This window comes from Elephas maximus, chromosome 4 (genome assembly GCF_024166365.1).
Source record: "Elephas maximus indicus isolate mEleMax1 chromosome 4, mEleMax1 primary haplotype, whole genome shotgun sequence".
In the NCBI taxonomy this organism is placed as follows: domain Eukaryota; kingdom Metazoa; phylum Chordata; class Mammalia; order Proboscidea; family Elephantidae; genus Elephas; species Elephas maximus.
In genome coordinates this window covers 158,883,519-158,902,658 of record NC_064822.1, presented here as the reverse complement: position 1 = coordinate 158,902,658, position 19,140 = coordinate 158,883,519, and the positions used below count along the sequence as shown (strand labels likewise).

General features: G+C 41.1%; 1 protein-coding gene across 5 annotated transcripts in view; it reads right to left on the bottom strand.

The window, feature by feature from the left end:
* CRADD (CASP2 and RIPK1 domain containing adaptor with death domain) overlaps positions 1 to 17,082 on the bottom strand; it is a 304,520-nt gene extending 287,438 nt beyond the window's left edge. The window contains exons 1-2 of one of the 5 annotated variants that reach the window (XR_007517308.1): positions 16,774 to 17,066; positions 16,010 to 16,313 (exon numbers count right to left, since the gene is read on the bottom strand). Coding sequence is in view for 4 of the 5 variants with exons in the window: in XM_049884060.1 (XP_049740017.1) it covers positions 16,010 to 16,313; positions 16,774 to 16,971 (502 nt within the window). In the remaining variant the exon portion in view is untranslated. Of the gene's footprint in view, positions 1 to 16,009; positions 16,314 to 16,773 lie in introns of all 5 variants that reach the window. The other 4 variants (XM_049884060.1, XM_049884062.1, XM_049884064.1 and 1 more) reach the window with 4 other exon arrangements.
* Positions 17,083 to 19,140: the final 2,058 nt, after the last annotated feature.

The following is a 19,140-nucleotide window of genomic DNA, read 5'->3' as shown; positions in this document are numbered from 1 at the left end:
CATTGCCTTCATGCCCTGGCGCTTTCTATTACCTTTTCCTAGAACGTCCTTTCCCCCTTTGCCCTTCTAGTGAATTCCTACTTACCCTTCAACACTAAGGTCTACACACTCTCCTGAAGGCCTTCCCCAACCCTGCCGTACCACAGGCCAAGTAGAGCTGGCACTGTTCCTTTCACATTTCTCTGTGCCACAACTCTTCAGCTGCATCTAATGATAATCCCAACAACAGCTGACATTTATTGAATGTTTACTACATGCCCAGCTTTTTCTAAGCACTTCACATGTGTTACCTCATTTATCTGGAGCACCTTAAGTGCAGGAATTCTGTTTTATTAATTTCTGTACCTGTTTAACTGCTGGCACACAGCAGACATTCAGTAAACGCTTGCTGAAATGAAGCAGGGAGGCAAAGTGTTAGAGTTCCTAGCACTGTGCTCTCCCGTTGGTTTATAAGGCCTCTACAGCTTCTCGAAGCCTCAGTGGCATAGTGGTTAAGAGCTCGGCTACTAACCAAAAGGTCAGCAGCTCGAATCCAGCAGCCGTACCTTGGAAACCCTATGGGGCACTTCTACTCTGTCACATGGGGTCACTATGAGTTCGAATCAACTCGAAGGAAACAGGTTTGGTTTTGGTTTTGATTTCTGCTTCTTACAATGGCTTAAGGTGTTTGGTCTGGTAAGGAGGAGTGAGGGGAAAGGGATATGATTACTCCGTAAAAGGTTTTAACAGTTTCTTTGAAATTCTATGATTTAATGAATAAAAGTTATTAGGAATGCCTTTCCAAGGGGAAAAAGATAGAATGTACTATCTAGAACAGCCACATATTTACAAATCAAGTCTATTTCAAGAATATAAATATATTTTTAAATGTTACTGGCAAAGGCTCAATCACCTATAGCCTAACAGTTCAGGGAAAACAACAAAGAGGAAAGATTTAGAAACTTAATATTTAAAAACATATACACAGGGACATTGAAAAACTCAGGTTATATAATAATCTAGTGAAATACTTTGAAATTGAATACTCATACAAAGATAAACAGAAAAATAAACAGCAAAGTGAAAACTACTTTCGTAGTTAAACTTAAGGGTCATTTGGGGAAGGTCATTTAAGTCCAGCGCTCCTACCCCCACCCTCTGCTAAATGAAATAACAACATGCCTTGATAATAATTTGAAAAGACTGCTTCCCATTGACGCAGTTTTATTCTCTGCAAAAAAAAATACATATAATTTTACACATACACGCACATTTGGCCTTCTGGATTTTCTTCTTTATTTTGGCATTTCATGAGAAATCCTGGAGTTAAGTCTTTGGATCTATAAATAATAACTTTCTGGATATGGCTGTAATTTAGAAAAGAGAAAGCTTCTAAAACAGAATTTCCTATGACTAAATGTTGAGACTAAAAACGAAATTCAAAATATTATATGTTCCCACCATACTTCACTATTCATTTATTATAAACATATCTCTGGGTGATAAGATTATGGGTGATTTCTATTTTCTTGATAACTTTGTAGGGCTTTTTTTTTAAACAACAAATATGTGTTGATTTTAGATTCAGGGAAAAAAATAAACTTATTTTGACTCTAGGGGAAAAAAACCTGGCATTTTTGTTAAACTAATGACAAACGCTTGTTATTAATTTATAAGAAATTTCATATATGGCACCTAATTTCCCTTTTAGGAAAAAAAATTATATCTATTAAGTATTATAAGCGGCATGCCTCCCCAAAAAATATGAGGTCTCTGGCTCTTTCCCATGAATCTGGACTCTGGGACAGCTTAACTGAAAGAACACAGCAAAAGTAACACTATGCCAGTTTCCGGGCCCAGACCTTAAGAAACCAGCAGCTTCTACTGTCTGCCTCTTGGAACCCAACCACTATGCTGTAGGAAATCCCACTCACCTATAGAAAGGCCCATGTGGAGAGAAACCATCAAGCAACACCCACTTAGCAGACATGTGAGTGAAGAAATGAGCTGTTCCTAACAAGACCTACCCAAATTGCACATTCATGAGTAAAATAAATGTTGTTTTAATCCACTAAGTTTAGGAACGAATGGTTTTCTATAAAAGCAAAAGATAATCAAAATACCATATTTTATCTATTTGCCTCTACCCTTCCCCAATTACACTTTAAATTTTTGAACTCCATTTTTATCTTCATCTTTATATTCATTCCTTCATTCATTCAATAAAGATGTAAGAGCTACTCTCTAGCTCTGTGCTAAATAGGTTCTGCAGGTGGAGATAAAAAGCAGTCTCTGCCCCAGAGAAGCTTATAGTCTAGTTGCAGAGACCAAAAATAGACAATGACAACCATAACCTCGGGGCCTTAGCAGAGTAGCCAGTGATGGTAGATACTGAACAAATTTTGGCTGAATAAACAAAGAAATAAATCAGGCTCTCAGAACAACCTTCGGAAGTCTGTAGTATTGTCAGTTGTCAACGAGAAGCACCAGTTGTCAATGTTTACCTCTCAGCTCTAAATCCACCCCTCTTTGCCCTGCTTTGTGATACTGGAGCTGGACCCCATAAACATTTCTCCTTTGCCAAAAGGTGCGAAGCTAGTTTTTGTCTATAGAGGGCACTAGAGGGACACTACAAGGCCATAGCAGAGGAAAGGACTCTTCTTTCTGGTTTGGGATGCTTAATCCCCTCCAAGGTGTATTGCCAGTGGCACTCACTCACAGCGGTGTTCACTTTCTAGGGAACTTCTCTGCCACTTGGCAAACTGCTTTCTGACAATCAGCTCTGGCCCACCCACATCCTCTATGCCACCAGTGGGATGTTCTTATAGACTAGCTCCAGCTTGTACCCTATGGCAAGTTTTTTTTTATTGCCACCAGTAGGCTACATATTCATGTGGCAGTCATTTCATTTCCAACTAGGTATGAATCTCACCCTTGGGAGTGGGGAGGGGCCTCTTCCAAGTTGTTAGTGTTTTCTTTCTGTACTCTCCTTCAGCCCTCGGGAAAAAAAAATCTCTTCCATTTGCAAGTCCTGTATTCCTTAGTAGTTAACAATGTTGTTGTTGTTAGGTGCCACTGAGTTGGTCCCAACTCATAGCGGCCCCATGTGCAACAGAACAAAACACTGCCTGGTCCTGCGCCATCCTCACAATTGTTATGCTTTAGCCCACTGTCGCCGCCACGGTGTCAACCCATCTCATTGAGGGTCCTCCTCTTTTTCGCTGACCTTCCACTTTACCAAGCATGATGTCCTTCTCCAGGGACTGATCCCTCCTGATAACATGCAAGAAGTATGTAAGTCTTCCTCCAAACCTAATGCACTGTTCTTCTTATATAGCCCAGCTTCTCAGGTTATTTACTCAGCATACAGGCTGAATAAGGAAGATGAAAGGACACAACCCTACCCTTCCTGACTTTAAACCATGCAGCATCTCCTTGTTCTATTCGAAGGACTGCAACTTCATCTATGCACAGGTTCCTCAGGAGCACAATTAAGTGTTCAGGAATTACCATTCTTCAAAATGTTATCCATAATTTGTTGTAATCCACACAGTCAAATGCCTTTGCATAGTCCTTAAAACACAGAAAACATCTTTCTGGTATGATCTGCTTTCAGCCAGGATCCATTTGACACCAGCAATGCTATCCCTGGTTCCACGTCCTCTTCTAAATCCGGCCTGACTTTCTGGCAGTCCCCTGTCAATATATTGCTGTAGCCACTTTTGAATAATCTTCAGCAAAATTTTGTTTGCATGTGATATTAATGATATTGTCCTATAATTTTCACATTTGGTTGGATCACCTTTCCTGGGAATAGGCATAAATATGGATCTCTTCCAGTCAGTTGGCTAGGTAGCTGTCTTTCAAATTTCTTGGTGTAAAAAAGACGAGGGAGCACTTCTAGCACTGCATCCGTTTGTTGAAACATCTCATTCGGTATTCCGTCAATTCCTGGAGTTTTGTTTTTCACCAAGTTTAGGCTTCAGTGCAGCTTAAACTTCTTCCTTCGGTGTATCAGTTCTGGATCATATGCTACCTCCTGAAATAGTTGAATGTCGACCAATTCTTTTTGGTACAACGACTCTGTGTATTCCTTCCATCTTCCTTTGATGCTTACTGTGTTGTTCAGTATTTTGCCCATAGTATCCTTCACTATTGCAACTCAAGGCTTGAATTTTTTCTTCAGCTCTTTCAGCTTCAGAAATACCAACAGTGTTCTTCCCTTTTGGTTTTCTAACTCCAGGTCTTTGCACATGTCATTATAATACCTTACCTTGTCTTCTTGAGCTGTCCTTTGAAACCTTCTGTTCAGCTCTTTTACTTCATCATTTCTTCCTTTCTCTTGAGCTCCTCTACGTTCAAAAGCAAGTTTCAGAGTCTCTTCTGACATCCATTTTGGTCTTTTCTTTCTTTCCCCTGTCTTTTTAACGCCCCCTTGATTTCTTCATGTATGATGTCCTTGCCGTTATTCCACAACAATACTTAACCACTTTTTACTAGTTAATAATTATTTATATTACATTCTTCCTGCCAGATTATTGTGTGGTTTCTGTCTCCTGAATGCATCCTGACTGGCACATGAGGAAATAAAAGGTCTCAAATATAAGAGACCTGGAAAGGCACATTTTCCCAAAGCACCATCAAATGATTGACTAATAATAAAAAGAGATTGAAAGGGCAGAAACTAAACGAGCAAAAATGTTCATGACAATCTCACTAAAAATCTTTATTTTGCCTAATTACGTTTCTTAGAAAAATGTCTTTTACCTTCTTGAGTATTTTTTCAAATCTCCCATCTGGTAAATCTTAAAAATGAGACTGACATGCACACAGAAAATTTTGGTTACTTGAGAGACCTGAAGCAAGAAAGTTACAGAAAATAAAGAGGCTATAGCTACCAAAGTCAGGTAATCTAAGACATGTGACTCCAACCAGAGCTGGTATTAGAGACAGAATAGCATAGTGAGTAGAAATGTAGACTGTGGAGCCAGACTGTCAGGGTTAAAATCTCAACTCTGCTACTACCAAGTTGTGTGACCTTGGGCAATGTATCTCTTAGTCTCTTCATCTATAAAATAGAAATGATCATCATAGTACCTACCTCAAAAGGTTATTATAAGGATGATAAAGTGTTTATACACCTGAAACCCTCAGACCAGTACCCAATCCAAATCTGTTTCTAACCTTCTCTCTACATCAACATTCTCAATTCATTTTTTTTTTTTTTCCCCAGCATCTTCTGATTTTGAAAAAGTCTGGGGGACCTATCTTGTTCCAAAAATTGCTCTCCTGTACTTTTCCTACCATCTTTGGTCCTCAACCTGGGTTTTGCATATTAAGGATATGTAAAACACCTTCCTTCTTCAAAAGGCCATCATTTCCTTCTAGATCAGTGGGTGTGGGACCTTTTCAATCCAAAAGGAATGGGTGTGATAAGGCATATCGAACAACTCTCATAATCAGCTTCCTTTAGGAACTGTCCCTTCCCTACCCTAGCTATCTAGTGACCTAAGAGAAGGGCTTGTGACCCAGGTTTAGACCAATCAGACTTTGAATCTTGAGGGAAGGAAGGTGAGATGGAGGAATTTGACTGGAGATGGTCATACAATGGCCCAAGATCCCCAGAGTGGCTTCATTCCTGTCCTTCTAAACTCTGGAATTTGAGCAATCCCTTCAAAGTTGTGAACTACCCAGTGTATTTAGGGAAATTCTTGTTCTTGCTTATGTCAGCATCAGGTGCTACTTCTTGAACCAAAGAGTCCATATATAAGCTGTTAAACCAAAAAAAAAAAAGTTGCCTTCAAGTCAATTCCAACTTACAGCAACCCATTCGTATCAAATTAGAACTGTACTCCATAGAGTTTTCAACAGCTGATTTTTCAGAAGCAGATCATCAGGCCTTTCTTCGAAGGCACCTCTAGGTGGACTCAAACAACCAACCTTTTGGTTAGCAGTGGGCATGTTAACCATTTGCACCACCCTGGTGATATCTCTTAGTTTCCTCATCTATAAAGTGGGGCTCTCTGAAGTCCCTTCCAGCTCTAAACTTCTACAGTTCTAACAACGGGATAAGTCTTGGCAGATATACTCTGCCTTCTCTGTAATTCTCTGAACTTCACCGTTCCCATTCAGCACCCATATACTTTATCAACAAATGGTATAACAGGGAGATTTTTTAAAAGTCTTGTATTGAGGTTATAAAACCACAGGCCTCTCGTTTGCCACTTAGTACATCTCAGCAATATTATTTTGGTAACAGCGTTGCCATCCTCTCTGCTATGGTGCTGAGCATAAATAGAACATGAACATTTCCAGGAATTGTCAACTTGGCGCTTCTTGTAAAGACTTAGGTTTCTTTTATAACATTAATAAAAATAAAGCCTACGACTAAAACCTGCCCCAAACATCTTGTAGCAGTCACATTTCCTTCTCAATTAAAATTTATTGTTTAGAAAAGTACGACGTCCTCTTTTTTTATCTGGGGGAAATGCCCTCCAAAGAATCATACATACACACTCCTTACTGCTCAAACTGGGGAACAAGTATAAACACAGCTGCCTATTAAAATTAAGTAAAGTCAAACATTCCTCAGCTAGCTACAGCAGCAGCCTACAAGTCTGAACTATACCCATAAAAAGAGAAAGCTCCGTTGCTAAGCATATGGTTAAACTCTGAGGCCACACTACCAAAAAAACTGGTACTGGAGCTGACAGCTTTAGATAACATGATTGAAGAGCTGCAAAAGTGGGACCTGATTTCAGTATCAGAAGAGCCAATACACTAACCCCCCCTCCTTTTTAAATTATATTGTGCTTTAGGTCAAAGTTTACAGAGCAAATTGGTTTCACATTCAAAAATTTATACACGAATTGTTTCCTGACATTGATCCCCACAATGTCCCCACTCTCCCCCTCTCCACCCCGGGGCTCCCTATGTCCATTGTTCCAGTTTTCCTGTCCCTTCCTGCCTTCTCATCTTTGCTTTGGGGCAAGTGCTGCCCGTTTGGTCTCTGGCCCTCTCTTGATCACAGACAAGATTTAGTCTGTTTTTACTCTGAAGGTAGCCAGTTGGGATGGGGGAAACCCTGGGACTCATTCCTTGACCCCATATAACCTCACATTAGACCAAAAAAATTTTAAAAAGACAAAAAGAGAGATGGAGGGGGAAGAGAAAGACACCAACCAGGAATTGTCTCAAGACAATAGGCAGGAAAGAAAAAGTCGGAAAATCCCCTTGAGCTTCACTGCCTGTCTGGGAGATAATGGAATAAGGGGAGGGAAGAATGGGGGTTAGTAAGTGATAGGCTCCGGAGCAGCCACTACTTGCCATCCAGTCAACTGGACTCACGGCTACCCCATGGTGTCAGAGTAGAACTGTGTCTACAGAGTTTTTTCAATGGCTGATTTCTCAGAAAAGTTCATCAGGCCTTTATTCTGAGAAGCCTCTGGGTAGACTTGACCCTCCAACCTTTCAGTTAGTGGCCGAGTATGTTAACCATTTGCACCACACCGTGACTCCAGAGAAGCCACAGTTTATTAGAATTAGAGAGAAGGGGAAATCTAAGAATTTTGAGGAAGTGTTTTTATAGGATATGAATTAGTAGGCTTTGCAGTCAAAAGTACCGGATTCCAAATTTGGTTCTTCTACCTTGCATGACCTTGGGCAAATTATTTAACATCTCTGTACCTCCATACTCTCATCTGTGAAATAAGGGTAATAACATTAATTTCATCAAGTTATTGTCAGGATTAAATGAATAAACGTAAAGGACTTAGTGCTTAACCCATATGTCATAGATTGAATTGTGTCCCCCAAAAGTATGTGCCAACTTGGCTAGGCCATGATTCCCAGTATTGTGTGGTCATCCTTCATTTTGTGATCTGATTATCCTCCGTTTTGTGATGTGTTGTAAATCCTAGCCTCTATGCCTGTGGTTATGGTCCCATTTTGGAATGAGCTGTCTGTTATGTTAATAAGACAGGATTAAACCAAAAAAAAAAACCAAACCCAGTGTCATGGAGTCGATTCCTACTCATAGCGACCCTATAGACAGGATTACGTCACGTTAATGAGGATTAAGGTGGCATGCAACGCCCTTACTCAGGTCACAGCCCTGATCCCATATAAGGGGAGTTATCACCTTTTATCTTACAAGAGGTAAAAGGAGACAGAAGTGAACAGAAAGAGAAACCTCCTATCACCAAAAAAGAAGAGCCAAGAGAGAAGTGTGTCCTTTGGACCCAGGGTCCCTGTGCTGAGAACCTCCTAGAACCAGGAGACACAGAGAGCTGTAACACTGGAGACAGGGCAGGATGGCAAGAAGCAGCGACAGGGAAATGATGGCAGCAGAACCATAAGACAGAGCAAGGCGGCATAGGAACCAACCCTCAGAGAGAGAGTTAAGTGCCTTCAGGCAGGAGGCCTCCTGGTGAAGTGGGGTGCCTCTGGGCATTTATCAGGGGAACTAAAGAGCTTTGTAACACTTGCCCAAGCAGGACAGGGGCCAGGCCAAGGGCTGAGGGGCCAAGGGCCAGAGAGAAGCATGCCTTCAGATGCAGTTGAGAAGAACCTGTCCTGATAGACCTTCCTCCAGAGCCAAGAGACAGAAAGCGTTCCCTTCGAGCTGGCACTTTGAATTCATACTTCTAGCCTCCTAAACTGTGAGAAAATAAATTCGTTTGTTAAAGCCATCCACTTGTGGTATTTCTGTTATAGTGGCACATAGTAAGCTCCCAATAAATATTATGGTTATTTTACTGATGTTATTTGAGGTTCTTTGTGAGACACAGAAAGAAACTGAAATTCATTTTTAATTACAAACAAAAACCGTGGGCAGACAGGCTGACTGACTGACACACAGATGGACAGACTAAGCCAGTCTCAGCCTTCCCGATCAGCCATCTGTCTCCTTCCTCCTCTCCTCTATCCTCACACCATCTTCAGCTCAATCTGTATCTCAGAGCAGCATCCATCTTATTCCCCGCTGGCAGTGGGACACGTTCTGCCTCCCCTTGGACATAACTTGATTGTGGATGGTTTGTAATTATCAAACAATGTGAATAGGCAATGAAAATAATTCTCCCAAATACAAATTCTCCAGCTGTGTGTTATATGCCCTCCAATCAATTTTGTTCTAAGTGCATCTACCTATATATCCTTATAGAGCTCTACTGGGTTTTCATGTTGGTAGTAGAGCTAAACCTGTATGACCCCAGCCTGAGATTCTAGAACTGTTGAGAAAAAATGTACAAGAAATGCAAGGAATTAAAAGGATGTGAGATTACAGACTTAAACTATATATCCTTCTGGAAACCCTCATGCCATAGTGGTTAAGTGCTACGGCTGCTAACCAAAAGGTTGGCAGTTCAAATCTACCAGGCACCCCTTGGAAACTCTATAGGGCAGTTCTACTCTGTCACACAGAATCAACTCGACAGCAACAGGATACATCTTTCTACACCTCCATTCCTCCCATCTTTCTACCTTCCTCACAGCTTTGGGAGGCCCACGGTTGGGGATCTATAAGTGAGAAAGGAACCACAAGCCTAACCAGATGATAACATCTCAAGGTTCTCAACCCTGGCTGCGTTATAAAATAATCTAGCGAGATGTTTGCTCCTGTGTACCTGTGTATGTGCCTATACACAGGCAAGTATGTGTGTGCACGTACATGTACATGTGTATATATTAATATCATTGCCCATACCCCACCCTCTCCAAAAATTTTGGAATGAATTGGTCTGGTGTGAAGCCTAGGCATCGGTAATTTTTTAAAAGCTCCCCAGGTATTTCTAATGCATAGTCAGGGCTGAGAAACACTGAGCTAAATCAACCCTGATGGTCAAGAGGGTGACTGATGTAGCTGAATAGCCCGTACATCCACAGGAAGGGGAAAAAAGTCACAGTGAGAATTTCTAGGAGAAAAGAACATTAAATCCATTTTTTAAAGTGAAATGGAGGCATCTCTGCTGTGGTGAGACTTGTCACATGGTTTGCTATTCCTAGAAAGAGCTGCAATTGGCTGCCGACAGATGCATTATTTCATCAGTCCCATAAATACTCAATAAAAAGTCTTCCATTCTTCCTTTATGTCAGCCTTGCAGAAGCGGGCGGGGGGGGGAATCTTCTGATAAAACACAGTACTGAACTATCATAATTTCCTTTTAAAATGATTAAAATTAGCACTAATAAAAATAAAACATTTTAGTAAAACTTCATCCCATTATACCTCTAAAAGCCCTAGAAAATGTTCCTCTTAAAATGAAAAAAAAAAAAAAAAACGCATTAGTACAGTTTTTAAAAAAGCCTGTTTCAATTATTAACATTACAGCACAATTCAGTTCCATTTCAAACCCAGCAGGGAGCCAATGCAGAGCACCTAAGAAAGTTCTAAATCAAGAACTGGGAGGCCTGGATTCCAGTCCCAACAATAAATTACACTAACCAGCTGTGTGAGACCATGGACAAGTTGACTTACTCTCCCTAAGCCTGGGTTGTCTCGGAGAAAAATCAGATGATCTATGAGTCCCTCGAAAGTTCCATAACACCAGGAGAAGGCTCCATTTTGCTGACTTTGTTACATTAGAGGATGAATGTGCTTAAAATTTAGAAAACTTAAAATTAAACTACACTGGCAATTTTACTAACAAAGGTTTCCAGTTCTTGCCACTGTGCAGAAAATGAAGGAGCAAAACAGTAAAGCACTTTGAATAAGGCATTATCTTCTCTGAAGTACAGCTGGAGGCTTCCTTCCCCAACTATACCAGCCAAGCAATGGCTCCTGCTCCCAAACCCCTGTTGCTCTTTCTAAATGACATATCACATATGAAAAGAATCTTCACACTTTTTTGCCTGTCCTTATACCACTATTATTTTCTTAGTATTTTTTCATTAAATTCTAGTTAAATACTGTTACTCATTGAAGGCTTTAAGTATGAGGATGTCTTTTTCTCTATTAAAAAGAGAAACTGGCAAGTGTCAAGGGAGGTGTTACAGATATTCTTGTACCAAACACCTGAGTATTATCAGGTTTGGAACAGAAAAAGGAAAAAAACTTTCTTCTATGTGATTCAGTATTGTTTAATACCAAGACCACGTATTATCGAAAGTTAGCTCAAGAGCCACTCTAAATCATGGCTGTACACATCTCACATTTTGGGAAGCACATGGTGGGCTCTCAACAAATAATTGCAACTGAACCCATGCTGATATGCAGTAATCCATCTCTCTACGACGAGGGTGTCCTCTCTCAGTCAGGCCTGGGCTGTAGCTACTTTGTCACCTATGGCTCCTTAGCAGTTGTGGTCTCTTCTATCTGAGATGCTTTCCCCCCATATATCCATGTGGTTCACTCTATCGCTAACTTCAGGTGTCTTCTCAATGCCACCTCATCAGAGATGCTTTCCCTGACCGCCTTATATATGATGGTAAGCCCTTCTTCCCTATCCTCATGGACTATTTTTCTTCATAATACTTATCACCACCTGATATATTATTTATTCATTTGTTTATTTCCTGTCCCTGCCCCTTCCCCCTGCCACCACACTAGAATATACTGAGCTCCATGAAAGCAGGGGCTTTGTTTTGTTTACTGTCATACCCCCAGCACTTAATATCTGGCACATGGTCAGTACTCAATATTTGCAGAACGAATGAATCAATCTCATTAGCTTGGTCTGGACAAGATTTTATATGTTGTTATATACCCAGGGTCTGGCATTAGGGTCCTCAGGAAGTACGTGATAATCTGCTAGTCATACACAGAATCAGGGCTCTCTGAAAACTCTCCCTTTACTTAGCTCAGGCAGGGGTCTTATGTGGATGCCAGCCCACAGTTCCCTCTCTAGTTCATGAGACACCACAAGGTGAATACTACTTAGCCACATAAGAAGCACCTGGATAGACCACAAGCTAGATAAACTGAAATCAACACTGAACTGATCATAGACAGAGTAGGGGTGGTAACATGGCATGATTGGAAAATTCTATGAAATAGATCACAGGCTCGAAATCTCTCTAATAATCCTATTACAATACCTAAAAATTTCTGCCAGTAGAGCTCCTAACTTCACATGCATCCGGGTATTCACAGAGCCAGAGTTTATCTCCAGAGAGTGGCTGATGTGGCTCAGCCTGGTCACTCAAGACTAGCTCCAAAAGAGGCAGGCTGAGCCCTCGAGCCCCTGGGTAGCGGGGAAATAAACTGGACATGTGTACTGCCCCAGTGACGGTAGCCAGGGAGTCCAGGGCATAGGATTCAGGAGGAGAACTAGCTCAAGCTCAGGAAAGGTTAAGGCAAGTATCAGCCCAAGGACAGCCACTCCATCAAGTAAAACATATCCACTAAAGAGCTGATGCTAATGCAAGAGGTGATGATCTGTGCTCCCAGAGACCCATCCTTCACTGTGGCCTGTGGCTAAAAGTACATAAAGCAGAGGCCTAGTCTAGATAGGAGAGATGGTTTAAAAAAAAAAAACCCTCCTCTGAAGCCTAAAGGAAGACTGGGGTAAAAGGTAAAAGGCAGGGAAACCAGGCCGACTGTTAGTGAGAATCACAGCAGAGGCCCAGTCCTTTAGCCAGGGCTGGAACAGGGAGGCCTGTGGCCCAGGAGTCACTCCCACCAAAACCTAGGCTAAGTCCCACCAGATGGTCAGGGTAGGGTGCCAACAAACCTCCTCTGCAGATCCAGATTAGCTCAGATACTAGAGTTAGTTTGGCAGTGCAGACAGGGCCCTTCAAGCAGCGGGAAGCCAGCGGGCAGACACATGCTGCCTTCAGCCAGACAGGACACTATCCTCATCTCTTAAACAACCTGATAGGAGCCCAGGGAGGATTTCCAGCTGATCTAGCGTCTAGTACGTGACCTTGGCCAGTAAGGGACGCGCTGTGAAGTGTTCTTTCCGTGGTGCCAGCCTGGATTAAGTCATTTTATCACCAGAATGCCCCTTTCAAAACATAAGAATCCCTACTAGGTGAGAAAAACATGAAACCACAATTACCTATTAACATCTAAGAGACAGACCAGAGAACCATCACCTAAGCAGATTCTGGGAAAATAAACAGAATCAAAAGGTTCACTGTGGTGGGTGGGTGTGTGTGGGTGTGGGTGTGGGTGTGTGTGTTGGGATTTGCTTAGGAGAGCCGGGGAGTGTTAAAAGAGTAGCAAGTTTCAAGACACAACTTGATTCCTCCCTAAAAAATTACATCCAGAACATAAAGAAAAAGCAACTGGGACCAATCATCAAAAAAGGCCTCTGCTGCAGCTCAAATGTACAAGTGAAACACAAAAATTAAACAAACAAAATAAAGGGAAAACCAAGAATCTCTGAGAAGACCAAAACAAGAAAGCTTTTTAATAAAATAAAATCAGTTCATTCTTAGAGGGGATCATCCTCTTGGTCAAAGAGAAAGCTGTTCCTTCCCATATGTCTCAGGCCCTCACAGGAAAAGACCACCAAATCCATACAAATTACCTAATGACAACCAAAATAAATAAAACATAAGAAGTGGTGAACATATACATATACACACATACTAGCACCGCATTTTCCTACAGTCTAGTTCCTCCAAACCCAAAGATGCCTTTATGATTTAAATAGACTATTTTAAAGTTTATTAAAACTACTATATTACAGCACTGGAAAAGCACAGGCGTCCTGGGAAATAGGCCTCTGGGCCCATTTGCATTATTTTACTGGAACATTAAATTGGAAGGCATCTCAACTCTGATACTCTTTACAAGATTTTCAAAAGTAACCTAGGTTTCCAATTACTGAAACCCCAATTTAATTTTGGAATTAAAATATTACCACCAAGTTAATTACACACTTAAGAACATTTTATGGTCTCAAGAGAAGGCTGTTAAGTATCGACTCCTTTAAGACATCTCATTTCCTCCATCCCTTCCCACCCACACACATTAAAAAATCATTCATAAACCACAAAAACTTATTATATACTAGGTTTCCCATAACACATGTAGATTTTAAAAGTGATTTGTATGAAATGGAAAACTATAAAGAAGGGAAAGATAAACCCCAAATTCAGGGTGGTGATTATCTCTGAGGTGGGATTAGGTGATAATCTGAAAATTGATATTCAATAAAAACAACTTTTTAAAAAGTGAGTTTATGTAACTGTCATTGTAGAAGGTATATAGAGACATAGGTAATTCTGACTCCCTCATCAGAGTATTTTTTTCAGTAACAGTGTAACTCAAGAAGTAAAGAATTAGGTGTACTTTATTTAGTAGCCAACCTATCTTCCCATTTGACAACTTCTAGAGCATTAACAAGTCTTGGGGAAAACATTTTTCTAAACTTCTACACAGATATGCTCTATTTTTTCCCACTCTATTTCCCACTCTTCCCATTCTGCTTGCTCCCAAAAAAAAAAAAAAACCTATTTTCCCTCAACTTCTCTACAACTTTCACCATTTGATTAAAGAAAACAGTTTAATTTCTTGTTCTCCAAACAAATCTGAAGAACTGAAAATGGGGTCATGCCTCTTTGAGTAACAGGCAACAGTACTCTTTACATTGCTCAAAAAGGATTATAAAATATTTTCATATGGAAAGATGTTCAGTTTTCCCATTCTGTTGTTTCCAATTACGTGTTGCCAGGAGGACCTCTAAGTTAAACGCCAGAAAAAGACATTGGATACCCTAATATCTTTTAACCCCTCCCCTATTCTATGTTATCTATTCTGCTTTCTATAAAGTGGTAGAAATGTCTTAGGTCCTTTAGTTTGGCTTTGTTCAGACACCTGGGGTATTTAATTTTGTAAGGATAACCCAACCTGAGGATTCCTGTGATCCTCAATATTTTAAAAAGCCAAAAACATACATTTACCTCTAATTTGGCCAAGTTAGGAAATGAAAATATGTTTGTTTTTTCCACTGGGATTTTACCAGGCATTCTTAACTGGTTATCTTATGCTGATAAGCTAGGCAGATATATGTCACTAATAAAAATAGAAGAATTAATCATAATTACTAAACACATGTAGTCTAGAAAATCATTCAAAATATGAGGTCCATGGGGCAAAAATAATAAAAGTTGTCTTTTATTATTGGTATTTGTTTTTTCAATTTGTATTTAAATAACAACAGAGTCTGGGGACCACTGATCATCAGTGACACTATCACTGCTATCAGAAACCCCAGAGTATATTGATTCTCTAGGGTCAACTTTTGCAGGCCAACTTTTAATTATCTTTTTGTGTGTGTGTCAGCTCAGTTGCCCGTTCCTCAATCTTTGTGTTAAAAAAAAAAAAAAAGTAGAAGTCATGGAAAGTGTTAAGAGGGAACAAGTGTTTCATATCACATCTTCTTCCTGCTACTAACCAAGCTAATGACCCCAGGGCTGTTCCTCTTTTCACAGCTTCCAATTCTCCTTAAAGTCAAAATGAGGCCCTCACCAAACTACTGTCCTTACAAAATTAAGCACTCCAGGAGTCTAAACAAAGCCAAACTAAAAATGAAAGCCTTAAACCAGTAACCTTTAAAAAACAAAGTCACTCTTAAAAATAATCCCCTTTGGACATATACCTACAGCCCAGAGAACAGGTGCAGGGCGTGCCTTCCTAGAGGCTGTCTCCTCCTTCATGAATCTGACCTTTTCCAGCCAGCAGCTCTGGCACCCCACGAAATCAGTTATCAGTAGACCTAATGCCCGCTTTCCCATTTGCACTTTCCAAATGGCTCCTGATGCCAAAGGCTGAGATATGACCTGGCTCTCTAATGAGAACATGCCTCCCAAGTGGCTTGCCAACCTTCCCTGGAAGCATTTCTAAATGTATTCTCTAACCTCCCTCTCAATCTCACAATCATGGCTCATTCTTCCTTCCTTCCCTGCACTTCCTAATTCCACCTCCTCATCCTGTCCCTCCAGTGCCAAGTCCCTTCAGTCCAAACTCCTTACCCACTTTCAGGAGCCCACCGCACCCCCAGCTTAAAACCCAACTTCAGATCCAAAGGGCACAGTTCCAGCAATTCCGGAACTAGTCTGAGGTAATCGTTTTGAGGCCTACCTGCAGGTGGCTCAGTTACAGCTTCTTCCCTTGCCTTCTCCAGCTTCTCCCTTACCCAGGGAAACTCCTGCAGGGAATCTAGGAACGTATCAAATGCTTTTGGACCCCTGGATGGTAGGATATCAAGCAGCAGCATTGTTCTCCGGAGGCCTGTGACTTGAGCTTTGATTTCCTGAACATGGTTTTCCGTCAAGATCCCTTCCTGGTAAAGGTACTGAAGAACCAGTCCCTCCACCAATACCTCCGCACCCAGTTCCAGGCGAAGTGAACGAAGCACTTGCTTGTCTCTAGCATCCATTTCCCCCTGGAACAGACAAAAATATAACTCGGATTACAGGAATGCAGATGAGCCCCTATAGATAGTGTTGCCCCTAAAGATCCTGTTTTGGCAATGTAAGCTCCTTAACGTCAGGGAAATCTTTGAATCTTAGCAGAGTCCCAGGCCATGGTGTTCAATACACGGTTGTTAAACCAACCCAAATTATTTTCAAATGTATGTGAACATAATAAACAAAAACTGAAGAAACATCATCTTTTCTCAGTTTCTGCACTTCACATAATGGGTCCTTGTGTGAAAGAACAAGTTTAATTCCTTGTCCAATAAACAAACTGTAGGGTGAGGGAGTGGGTCTGAGACCCTGCTTAAAAAGCTATATTTATCAGAGAATTACAGAGTAATATTTAATTTTAACATACTTGAGAAGAAACTTTTTATTTTAACATTGCCTTCATCAGAGATTCCCCCCACCCTGCTCCTCCACCACCTCAGAAACCGTCACTGTGGATGCAAGGGCCATTTTGACTGTGGGCACTTGCAGAACCTGGTCAGCAATAGGAATGGGCGACAGAATCCAGCAGATTCCAATGAGTTTAAGGATCTGTTTCAGTAAAAGAAAAGGCTCTACACCATCATGTTCAAGAAAAACATTAAGTGTTTGCGTCCAGTCCACAATAAACCTCATACACAGTCCTATTCCTTCTTCCTAAGAATTGAAAATCTTCATCACTACACCGCCGTAGCCACACATGCATGGGCTATTTAATGGGTTTTTTTCCTCTCAAATGGAAAAAAAAAAAAAAAAAGTCCACATTCCAGCCCTGATGAGCAGCCATGAACGGTTTGAAGTCACATTTCCAAGACTACTGCCACAGTGAGCTGGGGCAGCTGTGTGGGGGCAATGAAAACTCCTGACACTTACAGAGGATAAGGGGCAAGGAAGGGATGTAAGGGCGGCAGATGGGGCTTCAGACACCCACAGACAATAAAACGGAAGGGCAAGGCCCGATCCCTCCTCGCTGTCCTCTGTAAAGTCCCGAAAGCAGCAGGTGAAGAGAAGGCTGTGCACATCGGCTTGCGAGAGACGATTTGGAGCTTTTTTAATTCCCTGCCTCGCCAGCTGAAGCCTTGTTGTATTACGAACAGGAAGAACAACGAGAGATTTTCAGGGCAACTTGATCCCTAAAAAGAGTTGGAAATGATCTTCAGAAAGGACTGACGAGAGAGTAGATCCCCGTTACCACTAACGCCACCCGAAGCCCAGCCCCTCTCGGAAACCCTGCAAGCAAGTTAAAGGAGTGAGAGCGCCACGCCGGGTTCTGGCGGCAGACGCCACAGCGCGGGGCCTTCGAAAAAAAAAGATGAATTCGAAGTTTCTGGTTTCCTGTTACTTACGTCTGCAACCACGTATCTTTAAAAAAAAAAAAAAAAAAACTGCAACCGGAATCCAGACTGTTAAGGAACCTGTACCATAGGCACCATCTTTGTTGAAGGCGAAAGCCCTGAACAGGAAGTATTGTCGCCATCTTTGTCGAGGTCAAACAAAGGAAGTGCTGTAGACATCTTTACTAGGGGCGCAAGTGTCAAACTGAAGCCTCTTCCGCCATGTTTGCTGTGGGAAAACAATACACCGCCTGCAGATGGACAATACTAGCGTCACCCAGGGGATTATCTAAGTCAGGAGTAGTTGGATAATTGTCATGGGAAATTAGGGATATTTAAAATCATTGCAAAGGCTAGGGTAGGACTGGATTTCCAGGAATGACTCTCTAAACAGTATTGCCAAACTGGCTTATGACCACAATCAGGAAGATGGAATCCATTCCACAGCCCCAACCACCTTTCAACACCAACTGAGCAAATGGCTGGACACTGGGACGCTGCCACAGAAAAACCAAGGTCTCTGCAGCTGTATAATTGTATTTTAATATGCCAGCAACAGCATCAAAACAACACTTGCAAATCTTATTCTGATGCATCTAATTGGAGAAATCTATTTATTTTGCATGCAGAATTTGGGCAGCAAGGGTGTCCTGGGCTTGTAGTTTGCAGCTTTCCAGCTTCTGAACCACCGAAAGTCATACTAAAAGGAGGGAGGGGCAGGCACTGAGAGTCAATCTACTTCTCCACTGCATTCTTCATTTGGAAGGCAAGAAAACTGGATGATCCAAATACGAAGAGATGCAAGAATGTCGAGTTGCATGTACTTTCTCAAATTCCTTTATGCAATAAAGGAATCAATCAATAAATGTATTCATTGGTTCATTTTTTTAATGAATTGGACGATATATACAGAAAGCCATATGCCTGCTAAATACTGGTTGACAGTAACAGGAAAATAAAAAAGGTACCCTCAAATATCACTATTTCTATACCAGTTTTTTTTTTTTTTTTTCACAATCAGTGCCTCTAGTGGAAGATGAAAGTATCTTTGTAAGAAAGTAAGTAGACAGCAATTCTGTAACTCCTCCCTGAAAACTTTCTAGTTATTGTAACCAGTTTAAAGTGTTACTACATTAATAAACCATTTTTGCTGTAACAGTTGTGACCGTATTTATACATAGCATAATTATTATTATTGGCATTTTACATAAGTAGAGACCATAAAGTCAGAATGGTCAAGTGTCTTACTCAAAATTTCACAGTTAATATATAGCAAAACCTGAATTTTAACCAGGTCCCTCCAATTTCATTTTTTTTTTTTTTCCAATATACCACCCAGCCCTGAATAGTGAAGGGTCTGTTACTCTAATGACAGCCCAATTATGACAGACAAATCATCCTGTTGCCACCTCCCATTCTTGACTTCCAGGGACTCTCTTCACTCTCTCCCACTTCCTGTTTTGCTCCAGAA